Source organism: Lissotriton vulgaris, chromosome 6, assembly GCF_964263255.1.
Source record: "Lissotriton vulgaris chromosome 6, aLisVul1.2, whole genome shotgun sequence".
NCBI lineage: Eukaryota > Metazoa > Chordata > Amphibia > Caudata > Salamandridae > Lissotriton > Lissotriton vulgaris.
In genome coordinates, this window is record NC_141694.1 from 1,778,228,887 (window position 1) to 1,778,255,038 (window position 26,152).

A 26,152-nucleotide genomic window follows, 5' to 3' on the forward strand; every position below is an offset into this window, starting at 1 on the left:
AAAAGTAGCTTATATTTTAAAAAGACCAAAATGACAAAAAATACTAAGATTAACTGGAAGTGTGGATTTTTAAAGAAAAGATAAAAATATAATGCTTAATGCTCCAATCAGGGATATCTGGTCGCGCTTCACCGGGGTCTATCCAAACAATCAGGCTGAACAAGATTGAGTGCGGGTCAAGATCAGCAGGGACCAGTTTTGGCCCGCTGAAAAGTACCTTGGTCCATCATCGACAGAGCTGAGTTTCAAGCATCAAAATGGTTGATGCGTCGTCGTCTAGCTTCCAGCTGAAGTCGATGCATCGGTTCTGAGTTGCACAAAGTCGGGGATGTGTCGGAAAAGCAGATAGCATGTTGCGCTGACGGCGTAGCAATGTCCTAGGTTCCCGCAGCGGCCAAGATGTATAGTTGTTGAGGGAGATGCGCCGGTTCCGAGCCCCACAACGAAGGCAATGCATGGATTCTGGCAATTCAGCACTATAAACCCATTTCCATGGGCCCAGGGATAGGTTGACACTATTTGGCAGGCTAAGACTTACAACAAGCAAAGTCCAGGTGCTATTGCATGTGAAAAGAAAAAGTCTTTGATATCCCTGAAACTTTAGAACAGAGGGCATACTAACATCCCCTTGGAGTATTCTGGGTTCAAGTGAGATGGGTCCAGCCTTCTTCAGCAGGGCAGAGGTTAGCAGCAGAGAAGCACAGCAGAGCAGAAAAGCAGTTTTCTAGAGCAGCAGTCCAGCATAGAGACAGTCCTTGTCACTGCACAGCAGTCCTTCCTCCTGGCATAGTTCTCCACAGGTCCTGTAGCTGAATTGGTGGGGTCAAAGACCCAATACCTATACCCAATTGTGCATTTGAAGTGGAGGTGACTTTAAAGAGGGGCTCTGAAGTACATATCGGTCCTCCTTTCCCAGCCATGGCTCCAGGCTCAGTTCAGGGGGGTATGCAACCCTTTGTGTATACGTGTCAGCTCCTCCCTCCTATCCAGCCCAGGATGGCCCCCCAGGATGCAGATGGTCACTCAGTCACACCTACCCTTCCTTTGTGTGTGACTATATAGAGGGAATGCACAAAGACCAGCTGTCACCCTCCCCAGACGTGTATTAGAGACAGTCTGCAGGTGCACGGAGGTTTAAGAGCAGAGAAATGCCATCTTTTTAAAAGTGCACACAAACGGAGATAGGTCCTTACCGGGGTAGAGGGAGGGCTGGACCCTATGTAAATCTAATAACAAGAAAAATGCCCCCTCTCTCTATAGTTTTAGATGAAGACCAAATAAACAACTTAATTAAATCTGGTCTGGTATATTTATTTTTACCTTTTACTTTTTTCTTTGTACAAAAGGACTTTCAAAAAAATGGCAGAGAAAGGATACACAATACAAACGACAATTAACGTTATTCAACAATCTTAGACACGGCAATGCTTTACAGACAATATTTCAACATTACATCCAACAAAAATCCACATCACAATATAACGGTATCTGTAATACAAAAATTAATTTAACAATCAAACTTATTGACACAAGAAAAAAGCCAATTAATTACAAGAGCAACACACGCATATATCAATTTTGTTTTAGATACAACTGGATGTTGTGATTCACTCTTGCAGGAGATGCCGACGCGTTTCAAGCTTGGACCATTAGTGTCCAAACTATCATCAGGGCTCAGTTATATGTCTAGTGGGATGTAGAAAAACAGAGTTTTAATACACCAGTTACCTCATTTTTGTTTATTTGAAACTAAACCGTTTGTCTTAACAGATAGACGCCAGCAATACTGAAGAAGAATAGACGCCCTGGGTACTTGTAATCCAGGTAGGAAAGTCATATGACCTAGAGTGGTCCGTCTTTAACATTGGAGACAAAGGTTTTAAAAGCAGTTTCAAAATCGGGTTTGTGTTGTTTACTTAGGTAATAAAGACAAAGAAAAAGATATCCCTCCGCCCCCTCCTTTTTGCATCGCAAGACCATTCAAACTAAGGTATGGGCTGATTTTAAAGTCATGGAAGAATATCCACAATATCCTGTTAAACCTAATAATCACGAGTAGTAAATATGAATCCATCTTTTTTGCTCAATCTCTAGATTGCGTTTGTGCAAAAGTATTCCCAGATGAGACCCGGAGACATGATCTGGGTCCATTGTTAGAAGCCAAGTAAGCTCCTCCATATAGGAAGATACAGGTACTTCCTTTATTTTTATCCAAACGGTTTAGTTTCAAATAAACAAAAATGAGGTAACTGGTGTATTAAAACTCTGTTTTTCTACATCCCACTAGACATATAACTGAGCCCTGATGATAGTTTGGACACTAATGGTCCAAGCTTGAAACGCGTCGGCATCTCCTGCAAGAGCGAATCACAACATCCAGTTGTATCTAAAACAAAATTGATATATGCGTGTGTTGCTCTTGTAATTAATTGGCTTTTTTCTTGTGTCAATAAGTTTGATTGTTAAATTAATTTATGTATTACAGATACCGTTATATTGTGATGTGGATTTTTGTTGGATGTAATGTTGAAATATTGTCTGTAAAGCATTGCCGTGTCTAAGATTGTTGAATAACGTTAATTGTCGTTTGTATTGTGTATCCTTTCTCTGCCATTTTTTTGAAAGTCCTTTTGTACAAAGAAAAAAGTAAAAGGTAAAAATAAATATACCAGACCAGATTTAATTAAGTTGTTTATTTGGTCTTCATCTAAAACTATAGAGAGAGGGGGCATTTTTCTTGTTATTATCTTTTTAAAAGTGACATTTCTAAAATAGTAAAGTTAAGTCCAATTTTGCCAGCAAAGAAGATTTTCATTACTGCTTTGAGGATATTAAACACAAGAGAGCTACTCCTTCTCCCCCAGTAATTATAGTTTAAACGTGTAAAAAGGAATTCCCAATGTTAACCTATGAGATGGGTAGGCCTCAGAGTAGGGAAAAATTAATGTAGGTGTTTTCGCTACCAGGGAATATAACACTTAAAATTACATGGCCTACCTTTTACTTACACAGCACCCTGTCCTAATGGCTACCTATGGCCTACCTTAGGAGTGGCCTATATGTGATAAAAGGGGAATTTAAGGCTTGGCAATGGGTTTAAAATGCCAACATGGAAGTTTAAACTGCTCACACAGGCTCTGCAGTGGCAGGCTTGTAACCTGGTTAAAGCACTACATGTGTGAGTGGCACAATAAGTCCTTCGGGCCATTTAGTAGCATTTAATTTACATCCCCTGGACACAGTTAGTGTACTCTACTAGGGACTTACAGATAAATTAAATATACCAATTGTGGGAAAGTCAGTAAATCTATATTTAGGGGAGAAGCATATCCACTGTAGTACTGCCTAGCAGTGGTATATTGCTCAGAGGCCAACGGTCAACAAAAAAATACAGCAAAAAGTGAAGGTAAGTGTAGGAGAGTAGGGTCTGCAATCCCATGATCACCCAGATTTTTTGCTTTTGTTTCACTGGTTTACGACTTTCTCTGGCTGTGGGCCTGCCAATCAGACTCACAGCCTGGCTGTTCTCTTTCTAAATTACGATATGTACCCTAGGTGCATTTACCAATTGGTACTGGGCCACCTTATCAGACCCCGTAACGCAGGGCATAGGTGTACCCAGGGCCGCCAGGGGCTGCAGCATGTATTATGCCACCCCTGGCTGGCCTCCTAAATTTGACACAACTGGCTGCATGACAGCTGGGGCAAAGTCGTGTAATCACCCTTTGCTTTAGGTATAGTAGCTCTATATCTAACCATACAATGGACACCCGAGTTCCTATCAGTCACTCCTATGGCAGGCCTTGACAATCCTGAAGGCAGAGTGCGTGGGCTCGTGTGAACTAGGTTCTGGCCCGAGCCGAGCCCGGTTGCAGCTTGCGGAATCAAGACCCAATGGCTGTTCCATGATAACGCGTACCACATCGGTAACTTCGGTGTCGCGTTATCAAGGCATGTCGAGTAAGGTGTCATACGAATCGGGATGCTGCCCCCTCACCAATTCTGGCGACGAGGTTAGCATTCCGCCCTTCTAGAGGGACACGACATGTACGTAACTGTGAACCCCGGTTAAAGTTAACTAAAGCCTCAGCTCCACAAAATGGATGCTGCCACCACAGACACGAGTCTGACCTCCTGCTGCTGGGAGTCCTTCCAGCGAGGAGAGCTTGGACAAAGGGTTTCCTGTCAAGGGCGGTGTTCGCACCGTCCCAGACAGGGTTTGTGTATTCTGGGTAGGTAGGGCTTTTGCGAGAAGGTGACTGCGGAGTGGCACCCCGGTGCTCACTACGCATCTGCCGGTCAGAACCAGTTCCAGGGGCGCCAGCCCTGGCCTGGGGAAAGTCCGGCAGGGGAGAGGGGTGTAACTACCCCCCTTCCTGGTCCCACCCTTAGGGCAGGACCTAGTCATGTACCCACCCCTTTCTTTAGGATAAAGACCGGAGCGGGGACCCTTCCAAATTAGATCATCTTTGAATCAAGAACTACTTTCTACGAAAGGACATTCGAGACTCTTCTCAAGATTTCTCCCTTGTGACTAAGGAGTAGTCACCCTGCATCAGCGGGCACCATCTAAGAACTCTGCGGTTTGCTGTAAGTCCTTCCTCAAGGAATCCGACGGCCCAGCTCGACGAGAACCGGCTTCCCTGGCACCTCTGACCTCTACCCACGTCATCAGCTCAGCTGTGATCTGTGGGTGCGACGAGACCTCGAGGGACCGGCCATCATCAAAACCTGCACGCTTTCTTAACCAGCACGATCATCGAAGTAATTCTCTGGTGAGTGCTCTGGGGTCCGAGAAGCCCCGACCCTGAGCCGCTCCAGCACCGAAGTGCAGTCTCCCAGCATCTCCACGATCTGCGTGGGGCCCTTCTGCTCGCTGCTCAGCACGTTGTCTGGTCATTAGCCGCTGGCTTGTGCCCTTCTGTGACGACATCCGACAATCAACTCTGCTGGTCTGGTTGCTCCAGACTGGCCCTTGCTTCCATCTTTGAGAGAAGCACCCCGGGCCCTCCTGGTCCACTCAAGACGCCATCTTAGGCCCACCACGTGGCCCTGAGATCTGCCAAGGCTTGTTGCCCCATCCTGGGCCCAGCGACGCCGACAGCATCATCCTTCGTGGGACAGCTCGCACCTCCACCGTGGTCGCCGACAACGCCTCCTGGTCCGTGAGACTGCAGAGCCTAGCGTCGCCCACTCACCTGGTCGAGGTGACGGCCAACCGGTGCCTTCCTGGTACCCTCTGACTACTGGCTAGTAGTACGAACTTGGTCCCCTCTGCTTTCAGGTATCATCCATCTCTGATCCAGGCTTGGATCTCTACGAACTATTCATCACTGGTCGCCGGCCAGCAACTCCTTTTCTTCCGGCTCCTGGCTCGTCAGCGAAGACCCCGACGCCTGTAAGACTTGTGCAGCCGCAGCCCTCGTGGCTAGGTAACTCGGCATTTCGGTGCCTGCATAGCCTCTTTACTCTAGGGTCCCGAGTCCCTCGCTTCCGACTTGCCTTATCGGGTCCGCCCGAGACCTTAAACTTTCCGTGTCCTCGGACACTTGTTTTAATTGTGCACTTGAAGTATTTTCCTAAGAGATTTGGTTTGTGCTTAGTACCCTGTCCTCATAAAGAGTCCAGGGCTGTTGTGAATCTTAATAAATATCCTGTTTATTTTCATAACACTTGTGTGGTGTCCTTTCACTGGGTGTTCAAGGGGTACATGTGTGGTAAACAGCTGGCTTAACGCGCCCTCTCGAGTCTTTAGCCTTAGACTGCTCGTATCCACACTACTAGGATAGCTGGTCTATAGGTTGACTTACAACCAAACACCATAAGGGTCGTTGGAACGATACATAGCGGTCGCTAGAATAGCGAACGTTGCATATCGGGCCAACTTCTCACAGTAAGCAGGCAGAAAACTGGGGAAAGACCACGCTAAGGCTGTCAGGTCTAACAGGGCCCCAGAGAAAATGTTTAGGGCCATGCCCTTAGTTTGTTTTACAACTATGCACTGAGGGAATGGGCTAGCATTGTCATAACAACGCGAAAATTCCATTAATTTGCTTACACACAAGTTAGACCACTTCATTTAAGCAGTTCCAATTTGCACTTTATTAAACACTAACAGCCTAATTTGGAGATGTAGTTCAGAACAGGAGGTCAGTCAGCTGACTCTTGGAACCGCAGGAGCTAGCTTCAGAGGCCTTTCTGCAACTACCCACCTCACCTGCGCCAACTGGACATGCCTGGACATGCAACTGGATCTGCCTGAGCCCTTCTGGCCTCTGTTTGAGTGCGTTCCCTAATACCCAAAAGGTGCCTCCCAGATCGTGGACTCTTGGTCGGGCGTCAGTTGCGATTCTCCTTAAAGAAAAGAAGAAACATGAAGTTTTGGGCTCTTTGCGACCGCAAACGGGCCTGTTCATGCCAAGATCTTGCCACCGGTGCCGACCGCCAACGTGATGCTCCCATCAACCTGACTCTTCATGCAATAGTGACTGCCAGTGGAGACCAGCAACGCGAGATCTGCACATTGCATCGAAAGTAGGCAGTGACCGCCAGCGCGTCTCTCCAGCAATGACCATCCTTGACGCCCGACAGGATCTTCGTGCTACAGTGATGACCATCTACGGCGCCAGACCTGCTCTTAATGCTACAGAAACACCCATCCATGATGCTCTCCATGATCCTACTGACCTCCTCCACTACAAATGAAAATCTTCGTGCTAGACTTAGAAGGTAATCTTTTCATCTGAACTGACCTAGCCCCTTTAGCTGGCCCACACTCCATCGTAGTTGGTCTGAACTTGTGACCCAACTCACACGACCAAGTAACCGTCAGTGGCACTTTGTGATATGAGGTGCTATACTTACCTCAAATCTTTAAAACTGCATATCTCTTGTTCTACTGATTGGATATTAGGTGTTTTAATGTCAAATAATGTATAATATTTTACTCTAGTTTCTAAATTGGTGTGGGATTTTTCTTGTGTTGTGTTTTCACTTAATTACTGTTTGTACCCTGCATAAATGCTTTACACTTTGCCTCTAAGTTAAGCCACACTTCTTTTGTGTCAAGCTATCAGAGGGTAAAGCACAGGTTATATTTGTGACCTTTTGTGGTTCATCATGACAAGGATTGTGGCTGTTGCTTAAGTACTGTTTCACCCCCCTCAACCAACAACCCAATTTTTCACACCCTCTGAAGAGAGTTACCTTCACACTCAGAAACTAGATTGGTTCAGATAGATTTAAGAGTTAAAATATAGTGACCTATAATGTCAACACACCTTGGTGGACCGTTGGTTGTTGCCCAAAAGTCGTAAAGGGAAAAGCGTTCTCCACTTAGGAGCAGGTGGTAAAACTTACATATTGAGGCCAATGTGGTTCCTTTATGAAGGCCTATGCAAATCCTCTCATTGTGGGTATGTTGAGCATATTGGGGTAACATGAAAGTTACAAAGTTCCTGTTATCATTCAGGGCATCAGAGTAATGCATTTGTTGCATGACTCCCCCTACATGAATGTGCAGGAGAGGCACCATTGTGCCAGCCGACTGGCTACTGGGACCCAACATCTGCTGCTTACAGCGGCTATCCGTTAGTTACCTTAGGTACAGTGATTGAAATATTTTGGTAAAACCCCTCAAGGAGCCATCCAGTGAATAGTTTCAAATGGTGCCTCACATTCCCAGCAGACATATTCAAGCAAGGCAGTACTCTGGAATGCTGTTGGTGATTGTTAGAGAGGCAGGCAAAGCTAACATTTTTTCCAAATCCTTTAAAAAGAGAACAAAAGAAAAAAAAGTTAAATCCGTGTAATTTTATTGATTACCCTAATGAGAGGTGCATGGTCTCAGAGTCTAATGCTAAAGCACAAAGAAAGGACACACCTTTTGACTTTGTTAGACAGCAAGTAGGCCTTGCACCCTATGTAGAGAGGTATTTCTTTGCCTTTAGATCACAGGTTCAAATCCAGGCCTAGCCACCATACTTTCCCATCATTTTAAAAATTGAATTGAGTTGCAGCTTCTACAGCACACAATGGAAGCCATTGACTTTGGTGCTTAATAAAATAAAACTGCCTATTGCATTATTATTAAAGTAGTGCAAAATTAAAGTAGGCAAATAGCTATATAATACTGTGTATTCAAAGAACATATCACTTTGTTTTAAACCTGTTCGTACGTTTTTGGTTTTAGGGGAAAACCCAGAGAGAAAAAAATAGATTGCAAAAACATAGACAGAAAAATATTACTGCTAAAATGTCTACCTGCTAAAATCCCAAACTTAGCCAAATACATTTTCGGGAACAGGTTGATTTCCTATTTTAAATCCAATCTTAGCAGATGTGCAGGTAAGTGCTAACAGTGGATGTAATTGGTATTAGAATTCTTGCAGCAAGATGTGTTTGCATGGTAGATTATTTGGCAACAGACAATTTAGTCTATTTATTCACTCTCTTTTCACCATGCCATGTTTTAATGATATTGTTATGTTATTTTATGTTATGTGTATTTGTGAAGTGCACTATCACCCGCCAGGTGACTTTGACCACTAGAGCCCCAGTTATGTCTGCAACATGTGTGTAATGTGTCTGTAAAAGAAAGGCTGCTTAGCATGTGTCAAATCGGGAACAAACTAGCTGCAGGCGGCGAGTCCGCGCGCCTTATTTGCAACGGTGCTGATGCGATGGCTCCTGTGATGTTATTGACGTCGTTAATCCGCCATATTGATTCCTCGTAGGTGGATAAAAAGGCGAAGCAGGTGACGGTGGAAGCCGGCCTTTTACTTTCTGATCTGAACGAAGAGCTGACAAAGCATGGCCTAGCCCTCTCCAAGTGAGTACCGCCCCCTCTGATCCACCCGGGATTGGTTCCTTCCCAGGCAGGTCGAACTGCATCTCCTGACTGCTAAGAAGGTTTCTGATGAGTGACTCATTTACAGTGTGATGCAGTCTAAATATCGCTTCTGCTTCTTATATGTGCACCGTTCAATGCATTGGCCAAACACAAGTCTGCCAAAGGGAATCTCTTGTGCAGACGCAGTACAATCAATAAGCTAAGGTGGTGCCCTGTCTTAAGTTGCTTACAATTTAGGCAAAAGTGTAATACGGTTAACACCTGCCAAATTCACGAATTTGACGTTATTTAATTACATACAATTTCACACATTTAAAAAACAAAAGCTGGTAGGCATGCTGTGACGTGCTTCATATGTGTTCGGAAATCAGAATGCACACATGAGAAGGGTTTTGCTCCTCTGCCTCATTCATTTGAAGAATTTATAATGTTAATGTGAGGAAACCGTGGGCAAATCTTGCACTAGGTATTTTCCACTCAGTCCAGTCTCATGTTGGAATCATGCTTGAATTTGAAATGAAAGATTAACACTTGTAAGACCCCTCCTAGTGAATTTTACAAAAGTTCACGTGATTTCAAAGTAGTTATGCGTGGAAAAAATTGCTATTTCACACATCCTTAAATGATGCCGCATCAGAGAAGAGTAAAGATCTTCAGTGTGCATCTCATTAAAGCTCAATAAAGAACATCCCCAGCCCAGGATATGTGACCCAATAGGCACACTCTCCTTCTAATGTATACAGTCTTCAAGTGTTCTCCCTACTCTCCTTGTATAGCGCATTATTGCTTTCCAAGCAGGTCCAAAATACTGCATAAATGCATATTATCAGTATGATAGAAGTATATGATTTATTAATATAGTGGATAATTTTGTAGCGTCTGTTAATGCTTCGTGGTTTGAAAATGCCTGTCATACAGTCTCTGGAAAGTTGTGTCCGCATGAAATATTTCTAGTAGTTCCCAGAAGCTGCAGTGGTGGTGAACAAGGGGTATCCCGGGGATGCAAGCCTCTTCCCATTACCTGTCAGAACTATGCTCAGGAGCTTTTCCCTCAAGTTGAAATCAAGGGTGAAAATACGGTTTCCAGCGAGCGATCCCCAAAATCTCCTGACGCTCAAAATGTTGCAGAAATGGCTGCCAGTGATGTCTCCACCATTTCTGCATCTTCTTTCCAGATTTGTTCTACATCCTGGAATTAGTCTGTGAAGAACCCTGAGTTTGACTTCTGCTTTGAACACTTGAGTGAGTCTTGACTGTAGAGTTGAAAGGAGAGAAACCTGGACCAATCGCAACTCTTTGCGCAATTAGGAAGAATTAAACTATTATGTTGTAAAACGAGCAAATAGAGCAGGTTGGCATGAATACTGCAGTTCTGGAATTGAGATTACCCCAGGTCCCTCCTGTTCTCGTCCCATTCATGATGTGGAGATAAATGTCTCCCGACAGAAAAAAAGAACCCTAACCCCACCCCCTCCCACTGGGAGTATATAAACCGTCTTTACCAAGCATTCAACCTGTTCTTTATTTCTTTCTGTGGACAGGAATGGAACAAGGTGCTGGTGCTGCTCCTGCTGGGTGTAGTGGCGATCTTCATTGGTCCCCGTCTGGCTGTCTGTCTGTTCTGGATGGGGTGTGTTCTGGTGTGCCTGCTGGGATGTTGCCGGCCGGGTTCTTTGTGGTGTGCGCCGGCCGGCCCTTTGCGGCTGGTGTGCCGGTCTCCCGCTCAGTTCCTGGTTGTAGGGCGCGTCTTCCTGGAGGCCGTGCCGGGTAGAAGATGCGACACAGACAATAGATGGTTATTTGGGGCTGTCCTGGTGGTGCCCCTGGAGTGTAAACAAAGTTCGCCTTACCTACTGAAACTACATCAAAGATTCATTGACCAGCCGGGACAGTGTGATGCATCGTCCAGATCCTCCAAGGGTGTTAACTAACACTAAACCCCTGGGTCAGAGATGTAGATTTAGAGCAAAAAACAAAGACAGGACCCAATGTTTCAGAAAAAATGAGTGAACATAGAGAGAGTACCTCACAGACGTAACTCCCGAGGGGGTTCCTGGTTAGCAATGTCCAGTGTACCCACTTCTCATCATGGGTTACTCTCTCTATATAGAGTGTGAGAAGAGATCAAAAAAACAAATCGTGGTATGTAAAGACAATAACCAATACCACAGTGCACTTTTATAAATAGTGTATCTATACACATGTGACCCCAAAACCAAAGAATAAAAAATAAACTGGTGTTTTAAAGTGCAACCAAAATATTAACAAGCATTTACAATGCAATGGTCTCGGCATCATTAAAGGTAGAGCTATTGGCATTGCTCATGACATTTCTTTTTTTTTCTTTAAATCATAAATAAATGGCATTGTCATTTACATTGCCAATACACAACACTCTGCACTCAACAGCACACACCACTCTGCACCTGCACTCACTACTCTGCACACACTCACTACTCTGCACACACTCACACTCTGCACTCAACAGCACACACCACTCTGCACCTGCACTCACACTCTGCACTCAACAGCACACACCACTCTGCACCTGCACTCACACTCTGCACGCACTCACAGCTCTGCACGCACTCACAGCTCTGCACGCACTCACAGCTCTTCACGCACTCACAGCTCTGCACGCACTCACAGCTCCGCACGCACTCACAGCTCTGCATGCACTCACAGCTCTGCACTCACAGCTCTGCACTCACTGCTCTGCACTCACTGCTCTGCACTCACTGCTCTGCACTCACTACTCTGCACTCTGAACTCACTACTCTGCACTCACACTCTGAATTAACGCTTCCCTGCAGGTAATGTACGTTTTCTCCATTTTGTTGCAAACAAAACCCTTCAAATGTCCTTGGAGGCAGCGCACTACAAAAATAATATTGGCGTGATTACAAGTGCGCATTCTTCTAAGGCACCCTACCAGCAGTGTGTTGCCCTGTCCGGCCCGGGGAGAGCCCTGCTATCTTATCGAGCCACTCACTCTGTCAGGTCTGTAAGAATGGACCTGGAGGTGAGACATGCACACAGACGTTTTAAGGCATGGGCCAAGTGGGCTCTGGCCCAGTGCCCCTGCCTTTTAGGGGCCTCCCTTATAGAGGCAACCCTGTTCTACAGAGTCTTTCCTTGATGACCTTGAATAATTCTTAAACAGATTGTTTTAAATAAAGTTTTCCTTTATTTTTAATGTGGTGTGCGATGTAAGAGTATATTACAGACATTTTGCAGAGAAATGTGTTTATGTTTTATGCTACATGCATAAAAAAGTTTCTTTTAGATCAAAACAGGACCTCTCCTAAGAGAAATAGGAGGGTGTCATAGAGATTATTTGCAATAATATTAGTGAGCTGATGCTGTGTTACAATATTGTCTCTATCCCTGAATATTAGATGCAAGCACATTTACAATGTGGATGTGTGTGCATGTGCACTCAGTGACCTGGCCAAGGAGGGCACGAAAAAGCTGAAATTAGATAATAAATTAAAGGTTGTTTGAACAGGGGGCTCCAAAATTCTTAAAATGTCCCTGCATGCACACCCTGTAATCTGGGGGGCACACCTAGCAGGTCCTGTAGGAAGTGTGCTGGGCACATTGGCTGGCGGAAGCAAGCCCTGGGAGGAAATGGACGACCCATGGGCTTTAACGGGTCTTAATATCAACGTGTACTTAATAGACTAACAGCATAAAATCATCATTCTGGAAGGCAGCAGTATGTGTTCAGAGGATCGTGTAGCAAGAGGAAAGGAAAGTGTTTCATCTGGAAAGTACGTTTGTTCTGTCCTTGAATGATATATTAATGATACACATATTTCATCTTTTTTCACATATAGATTTAGTACGGACTGGTGTGCAGAACCTTGGGGCATGCATCTCGAGTAAAATAAACCCGCATCACCCCGCCCCTCACCACCACCCATCCACCAGGCGCTTCAATGGAGCACATACACGGTATGAATGGAACGAGGAAAAGGCTGGAATACACCATTGTCATAGCTAGTATTTCCTCTAACCATTCATAAATTGTTGCAGAAAATTGGAACATATTTAGGGATTAATGCAAGACATTCGTGGGTGCAATTATTGCGCAGAACAGCCAAACTGACTTGGAGGGGGAAAAGTGTTCAAGCCTCAACAAAATATGTTTGAATCTTAACAGAATATAGCTGAGCTTCCCCCAATTCACCTGTTCACTGTCAGAGACATCTCATCTCCCAAGACCCTTAACTCTCCTTGAGGTAGTTCAGAATTTGCCCAATTTAGGGCACTTGAGTCTATTTTCTTTAGAAAATAGCCCAGTGCTAAAGTTGATCTCTTCAGGGCAGGCACCGCATCCACCATATCGCAGCGGACACTTTACATCTCAATCGGAGATTGCAACTAACACAATCAGTTGATTATGCCTAACAAAGTGCTGTGAAGTGGTGGTAAAGGGGCACGTAGGCGCTATAGAAAACAAAATAAACAAGTACACAAATAAATAAATACATAAATAAAGATTTAGAAATTATATTTGAGGCATCCCTCGCAATGCTGTAGCTGTTAGTGAAGCGTGCTAGACTACCCCTTTACCCCCAGCCCCCCACTGAGTAGCCCGAAGATGCTGCAGGTGCCTCTGGGTGTACTGTAAGCGTATTTCCCAGTCGGTGGTCGGCATTACATATGTGGATGCCGGATGCCTCCTCAGGGCAGCTGTCCAGCACTGCAGTCCAGGTCGGTCGAACCCAGAGCCTGACGGACGGTACCGGCCACGCGGACACACAGGCACGCGACCTGGGGCTTCCGCGAAGAGGCGCTCTGGGAGCCCAGGGTAGGTGCCGCGAGCGGTAGGCAGAAGGCGCGGGACCCAACGCGTGCGGGCTGTACCTGTGCTCGGTGAGATGCTGGTGGGGTTTCTCTCACAGCCGCAGCTGGCGGGGCTGCTAGAGCACCAGGTGACGAGGAGCGTCCCGCTTGCCGGCCAGCGTCCCCATTCTCTTCCAGGGCTCCTGCCGGCCGGCGTCCCCATCCTCTTCCAGGGCTCCACCGAGAAAGGCGACGTGTGGGACCGGCCAAGTCTCCGAAGGGAAATAAACAAGAAAAAAAGAGCAGGAAAATGGCGGCCGCAAAGCCCCATCTCTTTCGGATTCGGGGGCGTGTATTTGTTGTTTTGAGCGACGGATGACATCACTGGCGAAAGAACAGCAAAATGTACGCCCCGAATCCGAAAGAGACGGGGCAAAATTGGAGTGACGGCTCTCTCCTCCAATGGCTGGCCTCCGTTTAGGAAACCAGCCAATGGAGGAGAGGCGAAAAGAGAGGCAGGATAAAGCAGCCACTCTAAGAAACAATAATTCTCCGGACTTCCGGCTTGGCCTATGGCCAAGCCTACGGTCCCTCGACCTAAAAAGGATTAATGGTAAGGGTTGCTGGCTTTCTATTTTTATTCTGGTGCTGCAAGCCTTCCAAATTAAAAATGGATTTTCATATACCATACAAGTTCAAAGTGCCAACATGTTTCATTGCTATCCATTCAGCAAATTCATCAGGGCAGTCTGAAGTTCTAAGTCGTCACATTCATATGTATATCTAGGACCTTATGGTTGCCACATCCGGACGTACCGGCAACCACGTGTAGGACCCCGTGTCAGCTGATCACGTGTCCTTCGGTGCTTTGGTAAGACTCAAGCCCGCAATGCCGCGTCCCTCCGGCGCTTCCGACGGTCCTGCCCCTGGAGTGCCTGGCAGCCGGTGTGATTGCTTTCCTGCTGCCCAGGTACGGAGGGTGTTGGTGTGCACCTGGGCAGGCTGGTAGGGGCGATGTTTTGGCTATGTGGGCTGTGGTGTTTGATGGTCACACGGGTGAGTCCTACATTGAGGTTTGCCTGTTTCTTTCCTTCCTTTTTACTTTTCAGGTGATGGGCTATGGAATTTGGATTTCATTTTACCCGTTGCCCGGGCACTCCTCCTTAATTGGACATTCTTTGTACAGCCAGGAGCAGTTGCTTTGTGGCAGGGTCATGTGGATGTTGGTGTCACATGACCCTCTATTGCCTGGATTTGGTACCCACAATGGTGACACCACTGTGAGGAGGTCTTCTTTCTTTGGCCCTTGAGTGGTTGGCGGTCCGGGTGCTGTGCTGAGATTGCCTCTGGTATGTCGATTTGCCGGTGTTCTGGCTTGACGATAACCTGGGCGCTTTGTGTTGCGCACCAGGGCTGGCTGGTGGGGCTGTTGTTGGGGCTGGCTGTGGTGAGTTACGGCTGGCTGTTTTCTCCCCCCCTTTTTATCTGTGTGATGCCTCTGGCCCGGGCCTTTGGTATATGGGGGTGTCCTGTAGTCTCTAGCTTTCTTTTCAGGGTCTTCTATTTATTGTTTGTAAGGTTTTGACCTGATGGGTGGCTGGTCCCTCTGCGGTTGGGTTCAGGTCCTTGCAGTGGTGGGGTAGTCCTGCCGTTTGTGGCCTCGGCCCGCAGTTCCGGCTAGTGGAGTGGGGGCTTCCCGGGCCTGCTCCCGAGGGGTGAGTCAGTCCGTCAGCGTGTGCGCCCCAGCCTTTCCAGGCAGTGCAGTCACATGGTGTTTGTTCTTGCTGCCTTCGGTGTCTACCCGCCTTGGTGCTGGTTTTTCCTGGTGCTTAGCACTGTGGTTCGGGTGGGGTCTTGTGCCTCTGGCTTCTCTGATCCCCCCTCTTCATGGGCTGTTGTCCCTCTGCCAGCAGCTCTGTTTCCTGAGTTCACTGTGGTCTGATCTGTTGTGTCTGGGCCCGGTTTTCCTGCCATGGCCTGCTTCGGGCTCTTCCAGGGCTTTTGGTTGCCCTGTTGTGGCTGTGTGGGTCCAGTTTCTATCCTGTCCCTCTTCCAGCCCCTGCTCATTGGGGGGTGTGGCTGTGTGCCCTCCGGTCTCTGTAGTGGTGTTTCACGTGGCTTCCTGTCTGGTTCTGTGGCTTCTGCCTCTGTCTATTTTTATTGGCCTCACTGTTCTGTTTTTCGGGCCCTTGTTGACCTGTGCAGTTAGGTTGGTGTTGCGTTCTCTGCCCTGGTCTCCTGGTTGGGTACTTGCTAATAGAGGGAGCACTCTGGCCTTTGTGGGCATACTGCCTTTGGGGACACCTTTTGGGTGGCTGCCTGTGAGCCTTTCTGGCTTCCTTCCTCTTCCTGGTTCCTTGCCTGGGTGTGGGTCCAGTGGCTCTGTGCCTGGGTTGGCTGGGGTCAGTCACATTCTCCGCCATTTCCTTTTTGCCTGTGTTCTGCATCAACCTTCCCCAGGTCTGGGCTGGGCCATGGGCCTTCGTGCCCAGACAGGCAGCTCAGCTTCGGCCCTGGATTCTCTGCCACTATGTGTGGGGTGTTGCCTCTGTGGCCTTGGCTGTTGTTGTTTTTTCGTGGCTTTTCTCTCTGCCCTCAGGGATCGGAGTGTTTCTGGTTTGTGTCTGTTTGGCCCTGTGCCACTGTTTTCGGGCCTGTGTGGTTGCTGTGTTGGTGGACTACTGTTTCTACTGGTGGGTCTGTGGTTCAGACAGCTGGATTCATTGTTGCTTATGGGGTTTCCAGTTTGTATGGGCTGTGGGCCGCCCTGCTTGTCTCTCCTGTCTTTGTTTTCCTGGCCTGGCAGTGGTTTCCTGCTGTGCTTTTGACTGGGGTCTCTGGGGCTGGTGGTTTCTGCTTCTCTGGTGTCTCTGGGGCTGTCATGGGGCTTTGTGTAGACCCTTTCCGGGCTGGTGCTGGGTCTCCCATGAGGTGGTCCTGGTTGGGCTGGTTGTCCCCTTGTCCTGTGACCCTGTCTAGGCTGTTGAGTCTGGAGCTCCTCTCCGGTGGTCGGTGGGCTTGTCTTTCCCCAGTGCTGTTTTGTCTGCCTTTGGTCGGTCCCCGGAATTGTGCTAAATCTTCATACATTAATGGGCCAGCCCAGCGAGGGACCAGAAATGACATCTCCACCCCCTTGGCAAAAAGAAGATAATAAGGGACCATCTGCCTCCGTAAAGGTCACTGAGGCTCCCCACTGGGCTGCCGGCGGCATCTGACCTGCACAGACACAGCCCATATTGGCCACTACATTGGCCCTAAAAGTGGCCCACAGCTGCAACTGGGATACTCGCCCATTACCCGAGTGCCCGTCTTACCAATCCGACCATGGCCTTTCCGAGTTCTGAATTCCCTATTAACTCTGCTAGGCGACCATGGGTCAGAATTAGGAATTCTGGCCAGAGTCTCCCTCTGAATTAACAATGATTAGAAGTTAAAGTGCATGAAATGAGGACTAACCTGCCAGACCAGGCATTACAGCCTGTCCTTCAATAGTGCCGGCTGCGATCTTCTCTAGAAAACTTTGAGCCTTACCACTTACTGTTTTAGAAATTAGACACTGAACAGCCTATATTGAGGGCATCATTTGTGCTCTGGGTCTTAAAATTTAAAAATGTGGATGTTCCTTTAGGTGGTCATTCAACATGAGTAAAACATAAGGAATTCTGCATTTCCACAATTAACATTTTTGTTTATTCTCTACAAGGAAAAAAAAATTCTATATGGAAAATCCTCTGCTCTTCGTTCCCATGAAATATTGTTGTTCTGCTGTACCTTTATCAGTGTGGAAAAACATTTACTTTTGTCTTTCAATGGACATATTTTCATGATAGGGAAGTACATATTAAAGATATGTCAGTCGATCAAAACATGTAAGTTTTTGGGCATCTGCTTTGTAGAATGGCACATCACGGAAACCAGATCTGACCCCAACCCTAAATTTACGACCTAACATTGCAAGTACACTTTATCATCACAAACTACCACAAATCCTGCTTCTCTGATTCACAGTGTAGAAATACTAATCCCAAAATTATTTCCCACCAGCCTTTACACATTGTACTGACGCCACCACTCTTCTCAGATGTATGTCTTTATGCAAATAGTCTGTGATCGCTGAATTTATTTGATCAGAATACATGTTCCATTGCATACTGAGCTTACTTACTTGGAAGCAAATCATCTGCACTCTACTTACTTGGCAGGTCAGTTCCCCTGACAAGGATTTCAACAAGGGGCATATTCACAAAGGTAAACATACACATCTATTTTACTCACATGTATGTTCATTACTACACCTAGGAGAATATCTATCATTTTTTTAACCATTTACCATTTGCAAGACAAGATGTACATATCTACACCTCTTCAAATCAGGGAGTGGACCCTCCTATAACAGGATTTATGAGTTTCAACTTATTGCTAGTAACTTTGAACACGTTGGTGGAGATATCCACCCATGTGGGAAAGTGATTAAAGTTTACTATTCTTTATAACAAATATTTAAAATAGTTTGTTATCAAATATTAATATAAATTCATTATATTAATTTGTTTTTAATGCAGAATTAAATATAAAGCTACCACACTTATCTCATTAAACTTAAATATGGATTAAATAATTAGTTGAAATCTGTTAATTTGATTTATAAATAATAATTTTTAAACACTTATTTAGAAAATCCTATCCTCAATAACATTTCTATTTTAATTGGGGTATTAGGTGGTAAAGGTATTTTATTTTAGGGTGTAGGGCAGGGTAAGGGTAGTTTTAGGGTTTAGGGTTGCATAAGAGTATTGGGTTGTAACACTATGTTTAGTGTTTAGGGGTGGGTAAGGGTATAGGGTTGTAAAGGTGATTTTAGGGTTTAGGGATGGGTAAGGGTATTGGGTTGTAAGGGTGTTTTTAAGATTTAGAGTGGTTGACAATGATATTTCTAGGGTTTAGGGGTAGCTAAGGGTATTGGGTTCGGATTGACTTGCAGTACCTATGAGTGTCCATATATGGTGCTTGTCAAGTCTGGGCTCGGGTATATTTACATTTGTTTTGACACTTTAGGCCTGTGCTCACTTTAGAAGTGTAGGTTGTTAATAGAAATGGGCAAAATATGTTGTGGGCGTCTGTCTACTGGGGTGGAAGAGAAATGGTAGATGAGGGAGGAGATGCAGGCAGGACAAACCCCAGACCAATGTAAATGGACGTCATTACATGTAATGACTCACTGTTCAAAAGCATATCATTTTAAAAAGAAGAACAAGTAACCTGTGCGAGAAGATGCTTCAACTTTCTTCAAAGGGAACTTAATCCCCATCCTCATTAAGCTGTGATTTTCCTCTCTCCACCCTGGCAGATACTACTACATGCTTACAATGCTTACCTTCTAGCTTCTGGCATCCATTTGCTTCTGCCTTACCTTTGTGCCCTCTTTCTTCCATGATTCGCGGCTGTGCCTAGCTGTGTTGTGCGAGTGCGAAAAGTTCCTGCATGGATCAACAGCGGCCATACTGCTCCCCACCCCTATGTTCTGCACCAGGACTGGGATTGTGTGCAAAGGTCCTGAGTGGATCAACAGCGGCCTTACTGCTGTTCCTGACTTTTCTTAGCTGGAATGCAGGAAAGTTCCTGCGCGGCCAAACAGATTCCATCTAGCTGAAATAGCGAGCACATTAATTTCCTTTCTTTGGCACTTTTAAAGTCTCTAAACTATTCAATAGAGAATCTAGTTCAATGCAAGGAATTCTGGGGCATATTACCAAGCAATAGCGATAATTATCGCTATTGCTTGGTTAGCGAGAAAATATTATCGCCGAGTTGCGGCGATTTTTATCGCAGATAAACCTTGGTATTACCATGGTTTATCGCAAATGCGATAAAAATCGGCAATAATGCATGAATATCGCTGAAAAGTCCGCGATATACATGCATTACCGAGCTAATGCTCTTAGCCATGTTATCCACCTCCCATTGGATAACATGGCTAAGAACGGCTCAGGGGCAGGTGTTAGCTTTTGGAGATAGCGATGTTAGCGACTGTTTCCAGTCGCTAACATCTTGGCACGCCCACTTTGCATGTCATTAGTGATAAATATCACTGACATGCAAAGCGGGGCCCAAGATGGTCGCTATCTCCGACTAGCTGTTGCTAACTGGTGTTAGCGACAGCTAGGTAATAGGGAGATCATTTTATCTCCGCTTTCTTGGCTTTTAAAGCCAAAAAAGCGGAGATAAACCCCCTTGATAATATGCCCCTTTGTTTTTTTCTCAGTTACGATTTAGAGGGTCTTAATCACATCACTTTAAGAGCTTTCTGGTCCATTTGTTTCAGATCAAATGTTTTTCGTACTGATTACCCAAAACCTAAAAGTGGAGGAATGGTGAAATCATCTGTCTGGTGAAAAGGAAAGGAGGGAGAAAGTAAGGAGGGAAGACACTGAAGAAGAGGGGGGTGAGTTAAAGGGAAGCTATAACCTAACCTTTGGCACTCCACAGCCCAAGGACATACAAAGTGCACTTCTCATCTCTGATCTCCTCACCATTGCTTCTTGGGTCATTTGGAGCGGGGATTTCTCGCTGTCTTTCTTCTTTGAAACTACTGCATAATGCAAATCCCCACACATCAGTCTGAAGAAATCCCCCGGCTGCTGCCCAGGCACCGCGGCATCAAGCCCGACCTCTAATGCTGTTTGACAGCTCCTTTGTTTTACTCTGAAGTCAGGATTTGGTGTGAATCTGTCACAATTCTAACAGGAGCTGGAGCTTATAAATGATAAATACCAGAGGCGCTGATTGAATTTCGATTTGTGCGTGCCCCATACTTCAGATACTACGGCATTCTGCCTCGTCGCTCAGCGGACAACTTAAGCCGGGTGATCATTCAAGGCATCGGCTATTACAGCGGATCCGGATCCAGGCTTTCCAATCCCTACATAGAAATTTGTTGTACTACTTTGACCATCAGAGCTGTGACACTCGGTTGTGAAGCATCCGGACATAGGGGTTATTGAACATAGATGTGGGTGGATGTCCTTGCATAGGTGGTCCTCCCATCCCGCCAACCTCTTGGATATAGATCTCCATACTGCGGCACAGACCACCTTAAAGATGGGCATGCTGGGATCCGCCAATGGAGTCAAAGGACACTCAAGTAAATAAGGGTGCATTGGCTGCTTAACCTCATAAGTGCTGCGCCCAGTCCAACGGCCGACGGCACCACTACCTTGGGAGTGCTGCAGTCGGCCGTTGGACGTTCCAACTGCACCTGCGCAATGGAACGTTCAGCACTGGAGCTGGATGTTCCATAGCTGCTAAGGTGTTAAGGAATGCCTCTAAAAAGCAATACTTGTTAGTCATAATGTCATATGTTCATAATAAGTGTTAAAAAATCCTAACTGATCATTACTTTTTGTAAAAATTAGAACAGATTTGCTCTTTAATATTAATGTGAGAAAACTAGAGATAAATCTGGCATGTTGCCATGCTTTCATCTTTATTTTAGAAGCTGGATTTGTTGTGGGAAGATAGGATGCACCACTCTGCTACATTTCTGGCTAGTAGTTCTTCGAAATTCTAACACAGGTCGACTGCAAAGATTCTGCTTGGTCTCTATAAGTGGAGTTACAAAGCAATGGGGTTGACCCAGACACGTCACTAGGACCTGGGTAAGATGCGGTACAGAAAAGGGGTTAGTCCCAGTGGAAGCACAATATCAAATGAAAATCAACATCACCTATTAAATCAATTACAATCAATGCTTATTCATGTTGAACGTATATAATCAAATGTAAATGTAGTTGAGCTTATATAGCGCACAGCTACCCGCAGTGGGTTTCCCGGCGCTTGCTTAGGGAACCCGTCCTGGTATTCTCCTGTGAGATAACCCTGGCAGGGTATCCACAAGGTGAAAGCCAGGCATCCCGCCGCGAGGGGCCGTTGTGGAGATTAAGCAAGCTATTGCCCAGAGTCACAGAGTGTGAACCCGTGAGTCAAGAAGGCACCGGAGCGAGAATTATCGAGTCCGTGGAATTTTTGAGCCCAAGACCCGCCGAGGCGGGGAATTGAACCCTGGTCCAGGGCCGATCTCAGCTTCCGGGTCTGCCGCCTCTAACCCCTGAGCCACACTTCTCCATAATCAAGTTTCATCATATATTGTCATGTTCAAAAGACAGCACATTTGTCAATAAAATTGTGCTGAGGTGCCTCTAAGGGAAGGGGGAAACGGGGGGTGGGGGAATGGAGCAACGATATTCAAAAGTGAGGGTAAGTGAGAGAGGGAGGGCAGTGAACAATATATACATCCAAAACATAAAAGGCCTATCCAGCCTTAACCAAGGCTAAATTATTTACACAACCATAATGTTTGAAAAGACACAGTGAATCTATCACTGTTGTCTATATTTGGTAAATAAAACATAGAGCTGTCGATGTTTCGACCCAAGGTATATGTAAGGAATTCTAGTCCTTACAGAAGGGTCTTCATCAGGACCGCGGTGAGCACCTACAGCTAATTGAGAAAGGGACCTTTATAAGTAGTCATCAATATTCACATTTTTGCATAACAATGGTGAGAAAATATAAATACTTCTGCAATGTATGAAGACACAGCAAGGCCCTTCAGACTATGGAGGAGCTGAACGACAATTATTGTCCAAGTGCTCATGCTGCAACTTTTATTTTAGGGGTGTGTGAAATTCGTGTGATTCTGTATGGCAAAAAAAACCAAAAACGTACATGTGAGTTTGCGGAAAGCAAACCTATCCCTTTGCAATATATTTTACAGTGAAATTAGTCCTCACATCAATTTTTGATGTGAGAATGCATTAAATTAAAGACCTAAGAACAACAGCCACTCACATTGGTGTTCTCTTGCAATCACTATAAATGCTTACTGCACATTGCGACATGCGTAATTACGCTGAGTGGCATAAAGGCGTAATTTTAGGAATTTAGCATAAACAGCATTTCACAATATTCCCCAAAATATGTGAATTATACCGGCATAATTTCAGTTTCACCAAGGCCTATTTTGTTTATGGATTTTATAGCAAAGCTGCCCTATTTATTAATGAGAGATAGGCAGCTAGCGTGGCTAATCTAACCTGATGGTACCCGATGGTAGTTCTGCCATGTTTCTCCTTCCCTGCGGACTTTGTATCAAACTTAGAAACATGTCCTCGATCTCTGAAGGGCCCCATTTAAATTTTTTGACCTGAGCCCCGCATAAAAGTTCTTGGCCAAACCAACATGTGTTTACTTCAGGAAGATTGAGGATTAGACGAAAAAGTCTAAAAAATCACTGCTCTAGGGGTTATACTAGGCACAAAAGCATATTTTTCATATCAAGAAACTTCTAGATTTAATAATATACTGCTATATAGTCTTGTGTATAAAAATTAGATTGTTGGGTACCACTATCAATTTAGAGTAACCCTGGAACATATTCCTAACAAAATTACATTTAAAAGTTCTAATAAAAGATTCGGTCCAGTCAGCCACGTTTGCTTTTATGTAGGATGCACACAATGCGTTTAGACATATACAGAAACGCGTTGTCAATTGTTTGACCAGATAATAAACAATGCATTTTTATCATGCTGTTAGCACTTTTATAGCACATATTCTTTCATTGATGTATATGTGTAGTGCTACCAACAGTCTGGTGACTTTCCTATCAGTTCTAAGGACACTGTAGGAAATTGATTTTTTGTTCAAGGTGATGAGGACCCACTTCTAATACCAATCACAATCCATGGTATTATGAACCATAAAAGTCACTAAATAAACCTGTAGTGAATTAACCCTTTGATAGCTTGGCACAAAAGCAGTCAGGCTTAACCCATAGGCAATTCATAAAGTATCTATGCACGAACGAAACAGTAATACATTGGAAACACAACACAAGAAAAACTCAAACCTACTTTGGGGAATAGAGTAAATTGTGATAAATAGGTGATGCCAAAACAACAAAGTTCTAATTGGTAGAACTAGAGTTATGAGTGTGGGGGACAGTAGAGCAATGTGTGCCACAAGGGAACTGAATAGAAATGAATTCCCCCTTGTTCTAGGTTGACAACACCCTTAAGTAGGGTATGCATCCCCACCCTTCCACAGGCAGGACAGTAGACATGTGTCTTTGAATGAGCAATAGTCCGCCTTGTGTTTTCAGTGCAAATGCAGGGCTGGTTTAATTTCAGGCTGGCACACATCATTTATCGATTTTGTCTTGTGATCATTAATTTGTTGTAAATATCTTTGTCACAAATAACGTTTGGTATTATGTATGTGTTGTATATATTGTCTCGCAAAAGAAATGGTTCTAAATCACGCATACAAATGTGTTGCAATTGTGTAATTTACTAATGTGGCGTTTCCTTTTAAAAGACATGTTCAATTGATTACTGCGCCTTTCAGTAGGCCGGGTCACCCCCTTGCTCCCGCCGCTACCAGACGATCCGCAGAGGACTGCCGAGGACTCCCGCCCACCTGCTCCTGCCGCCGCTGCCCTCCCTGCACCCGAGCGACCCAGCCACAGCTGAGCCGCCCGGCCGCCAGTTTTTTCCCGCCGCTGACCCCCTGCGGCCCCGCCCACCTCCGCCCATTGGCGCCCCGCTCCTGCCTACCCAGCTGACCCGCCCTCCCGTCCCCATACTTATGACACCCCCAGAGCAACCACTCAGCGGACGCGCGCAGCGGGAGTGCCGACTGAGCGCCGAAGGTGCGCCAAAGGGAAGCCCGTCTGCGCCCGTCCGCGCCTGGACCGCGCCCAGTGCCAGGACCCCTGGCTCCCGCAGACCCCAGCCCACCCGCCGGACCTACGACGCCACCGAACTCTACGCACTCAACTCCGGTGGAACCCCGGGATGCTATCGAGCCACCCCGAGACGCACCCACGGACCCTTCTGCTGCCACTCCTGCAAGTTCACCTGCACCCGGACCTGCACTACACCAGCAACGACCAAGCCGAGCAGCAGCAGCAACCACCTCAAGTGCATCCTGCTCAACACCCGCTCCATCCACAGACACACCGTCGAGCTCTGGAACCTGTTCGACAACACAGCACCAGACGTCGCCTTCCTCACGGAAACCTGGATGAACGCCTCCTCAGCGCCTGACATCGCCATCACCATCCCGGACGGCTACAAGATCATCTGGAGAGACCGCGTCAACCAGACAGGAGGAGGCATCGCCATCATCCACAGGAACACCATCCGCATCACGACCAACACCGACGACACCCTCGCACCCGCCGAACACATGCACTTCCAGATCCACATCAACCCCAAGACCACCCTCAGAGGCACCCTCATCTACAGACCCCCGGGACCACGCACACAATTCAGCGAAGACATCGCCGACTTCATCAGCCCGCACGCCCTCCTCTCCGCTGACTACATCCTCCTCGGGGACCTCAACTTCCACCTGGAGAACAACAACGACCGCAACACCACCACCCTGCTGGACAACCTCGCGAACCTCGGTCTCAAGCAGCTGGTGACCACCCCCACCCACTACGCCGGACACACACTCGACCCTGTGTTCTCATCCAGCAAGGACATCACCGTCAGCCACGCCACCGGACTACACTGGACGGACCACAGCTGCGTCCACTTCAGCTTCAGTAGGACCACGATCCACCACCACCAGCAACAGGTTGCACGCAGAAGCTGGAACAAGATCACAGCCGACCAGCTTGCGACTTCCCTGAGCATGAACCCTCCCACCAGCGCAACGAACCCAAGCCAGGCGGCCACCAACCTCGCGAAGTGGATCAGCAACTGCGCAGACGACCTCGCCCCTCTGAAGACCCCGCCTAGCAGACCCGGCAGCAAGAAAGCCCCATGGTTCACCGACGAACTCAAGAGCTCCAAGAAGAACTGCCGAGCACTCGAGAAAGCCTGGCGCAGAGACCCAACACCGAACAACATGACTGCCCTCAAGCTCGCCACCCGAAGACACCACCAACTGATCCACGCCACCAAGAAAACTGCATTCAAGGACGACTGGACAACAACGCACACAACAGCAAGGAACTCTTCAACATCGTTAAAGAGCTCTCCAACCCCAACGCCGGAAACAACAACATCACCCCTTCGCAAGACCTCTGCAACTCCCTCGCCTCCTACTTCCACAACAAGATCGCGGACATACACAACAGCTTCAGCACTCAACCGACGCACGTCACGACTGAACCACCGCCCCCCACCACCACCCTCCACGCCTGGACCCCGATCAGCACCGAAAACACCATCCGCACGATGAACTCCATCCACTCCGGATCTCCGACCGACCCCTGCCCTCACCACGTCTTCAACAAGGCCGACGCTGTCATCGCACCCCACCTGCGGGACATCATCAACACCTCCTTCGACACCGCTACCTTCCCGGAGAGCTGGAAGCACGCCGAACTCAGCGCTCTACTAAAGAAGCCATCAGCCGACCCCACCGACCTCAAGAACTACCGCCCCATCTCGCTGCTCCCGTTTCCTGCAAAAGTCATCGAGAAGACCGTCAACAAGC

The 26,152-nt window shown here is 46.6% G+C and overlaps 1 protein-coding gene across 1 annotated transcript in view; it reads left to right on the plus strand.

The window, feature by feature from the left end:
• Nucleotides 1–26,152, plus strand: part of LOC147709470 (L-gulonolactone oxidase-like) — a 722,418-nt gene that overhangs the window by 124,324 nt on the left and 571,942 nt on the right. Inside the window, exon 4 of the mRNA XM_086928034.1 lies at nucleotides 8,736–8,830. Coding sequence (XP_086784160.1) covers nucleotides 8,736–8,830 — 95 coding nt within the window. The remainder of the gene's footprint in view (nucleotides 1–8,735; nucleotides 8,831–26,152) is intronic.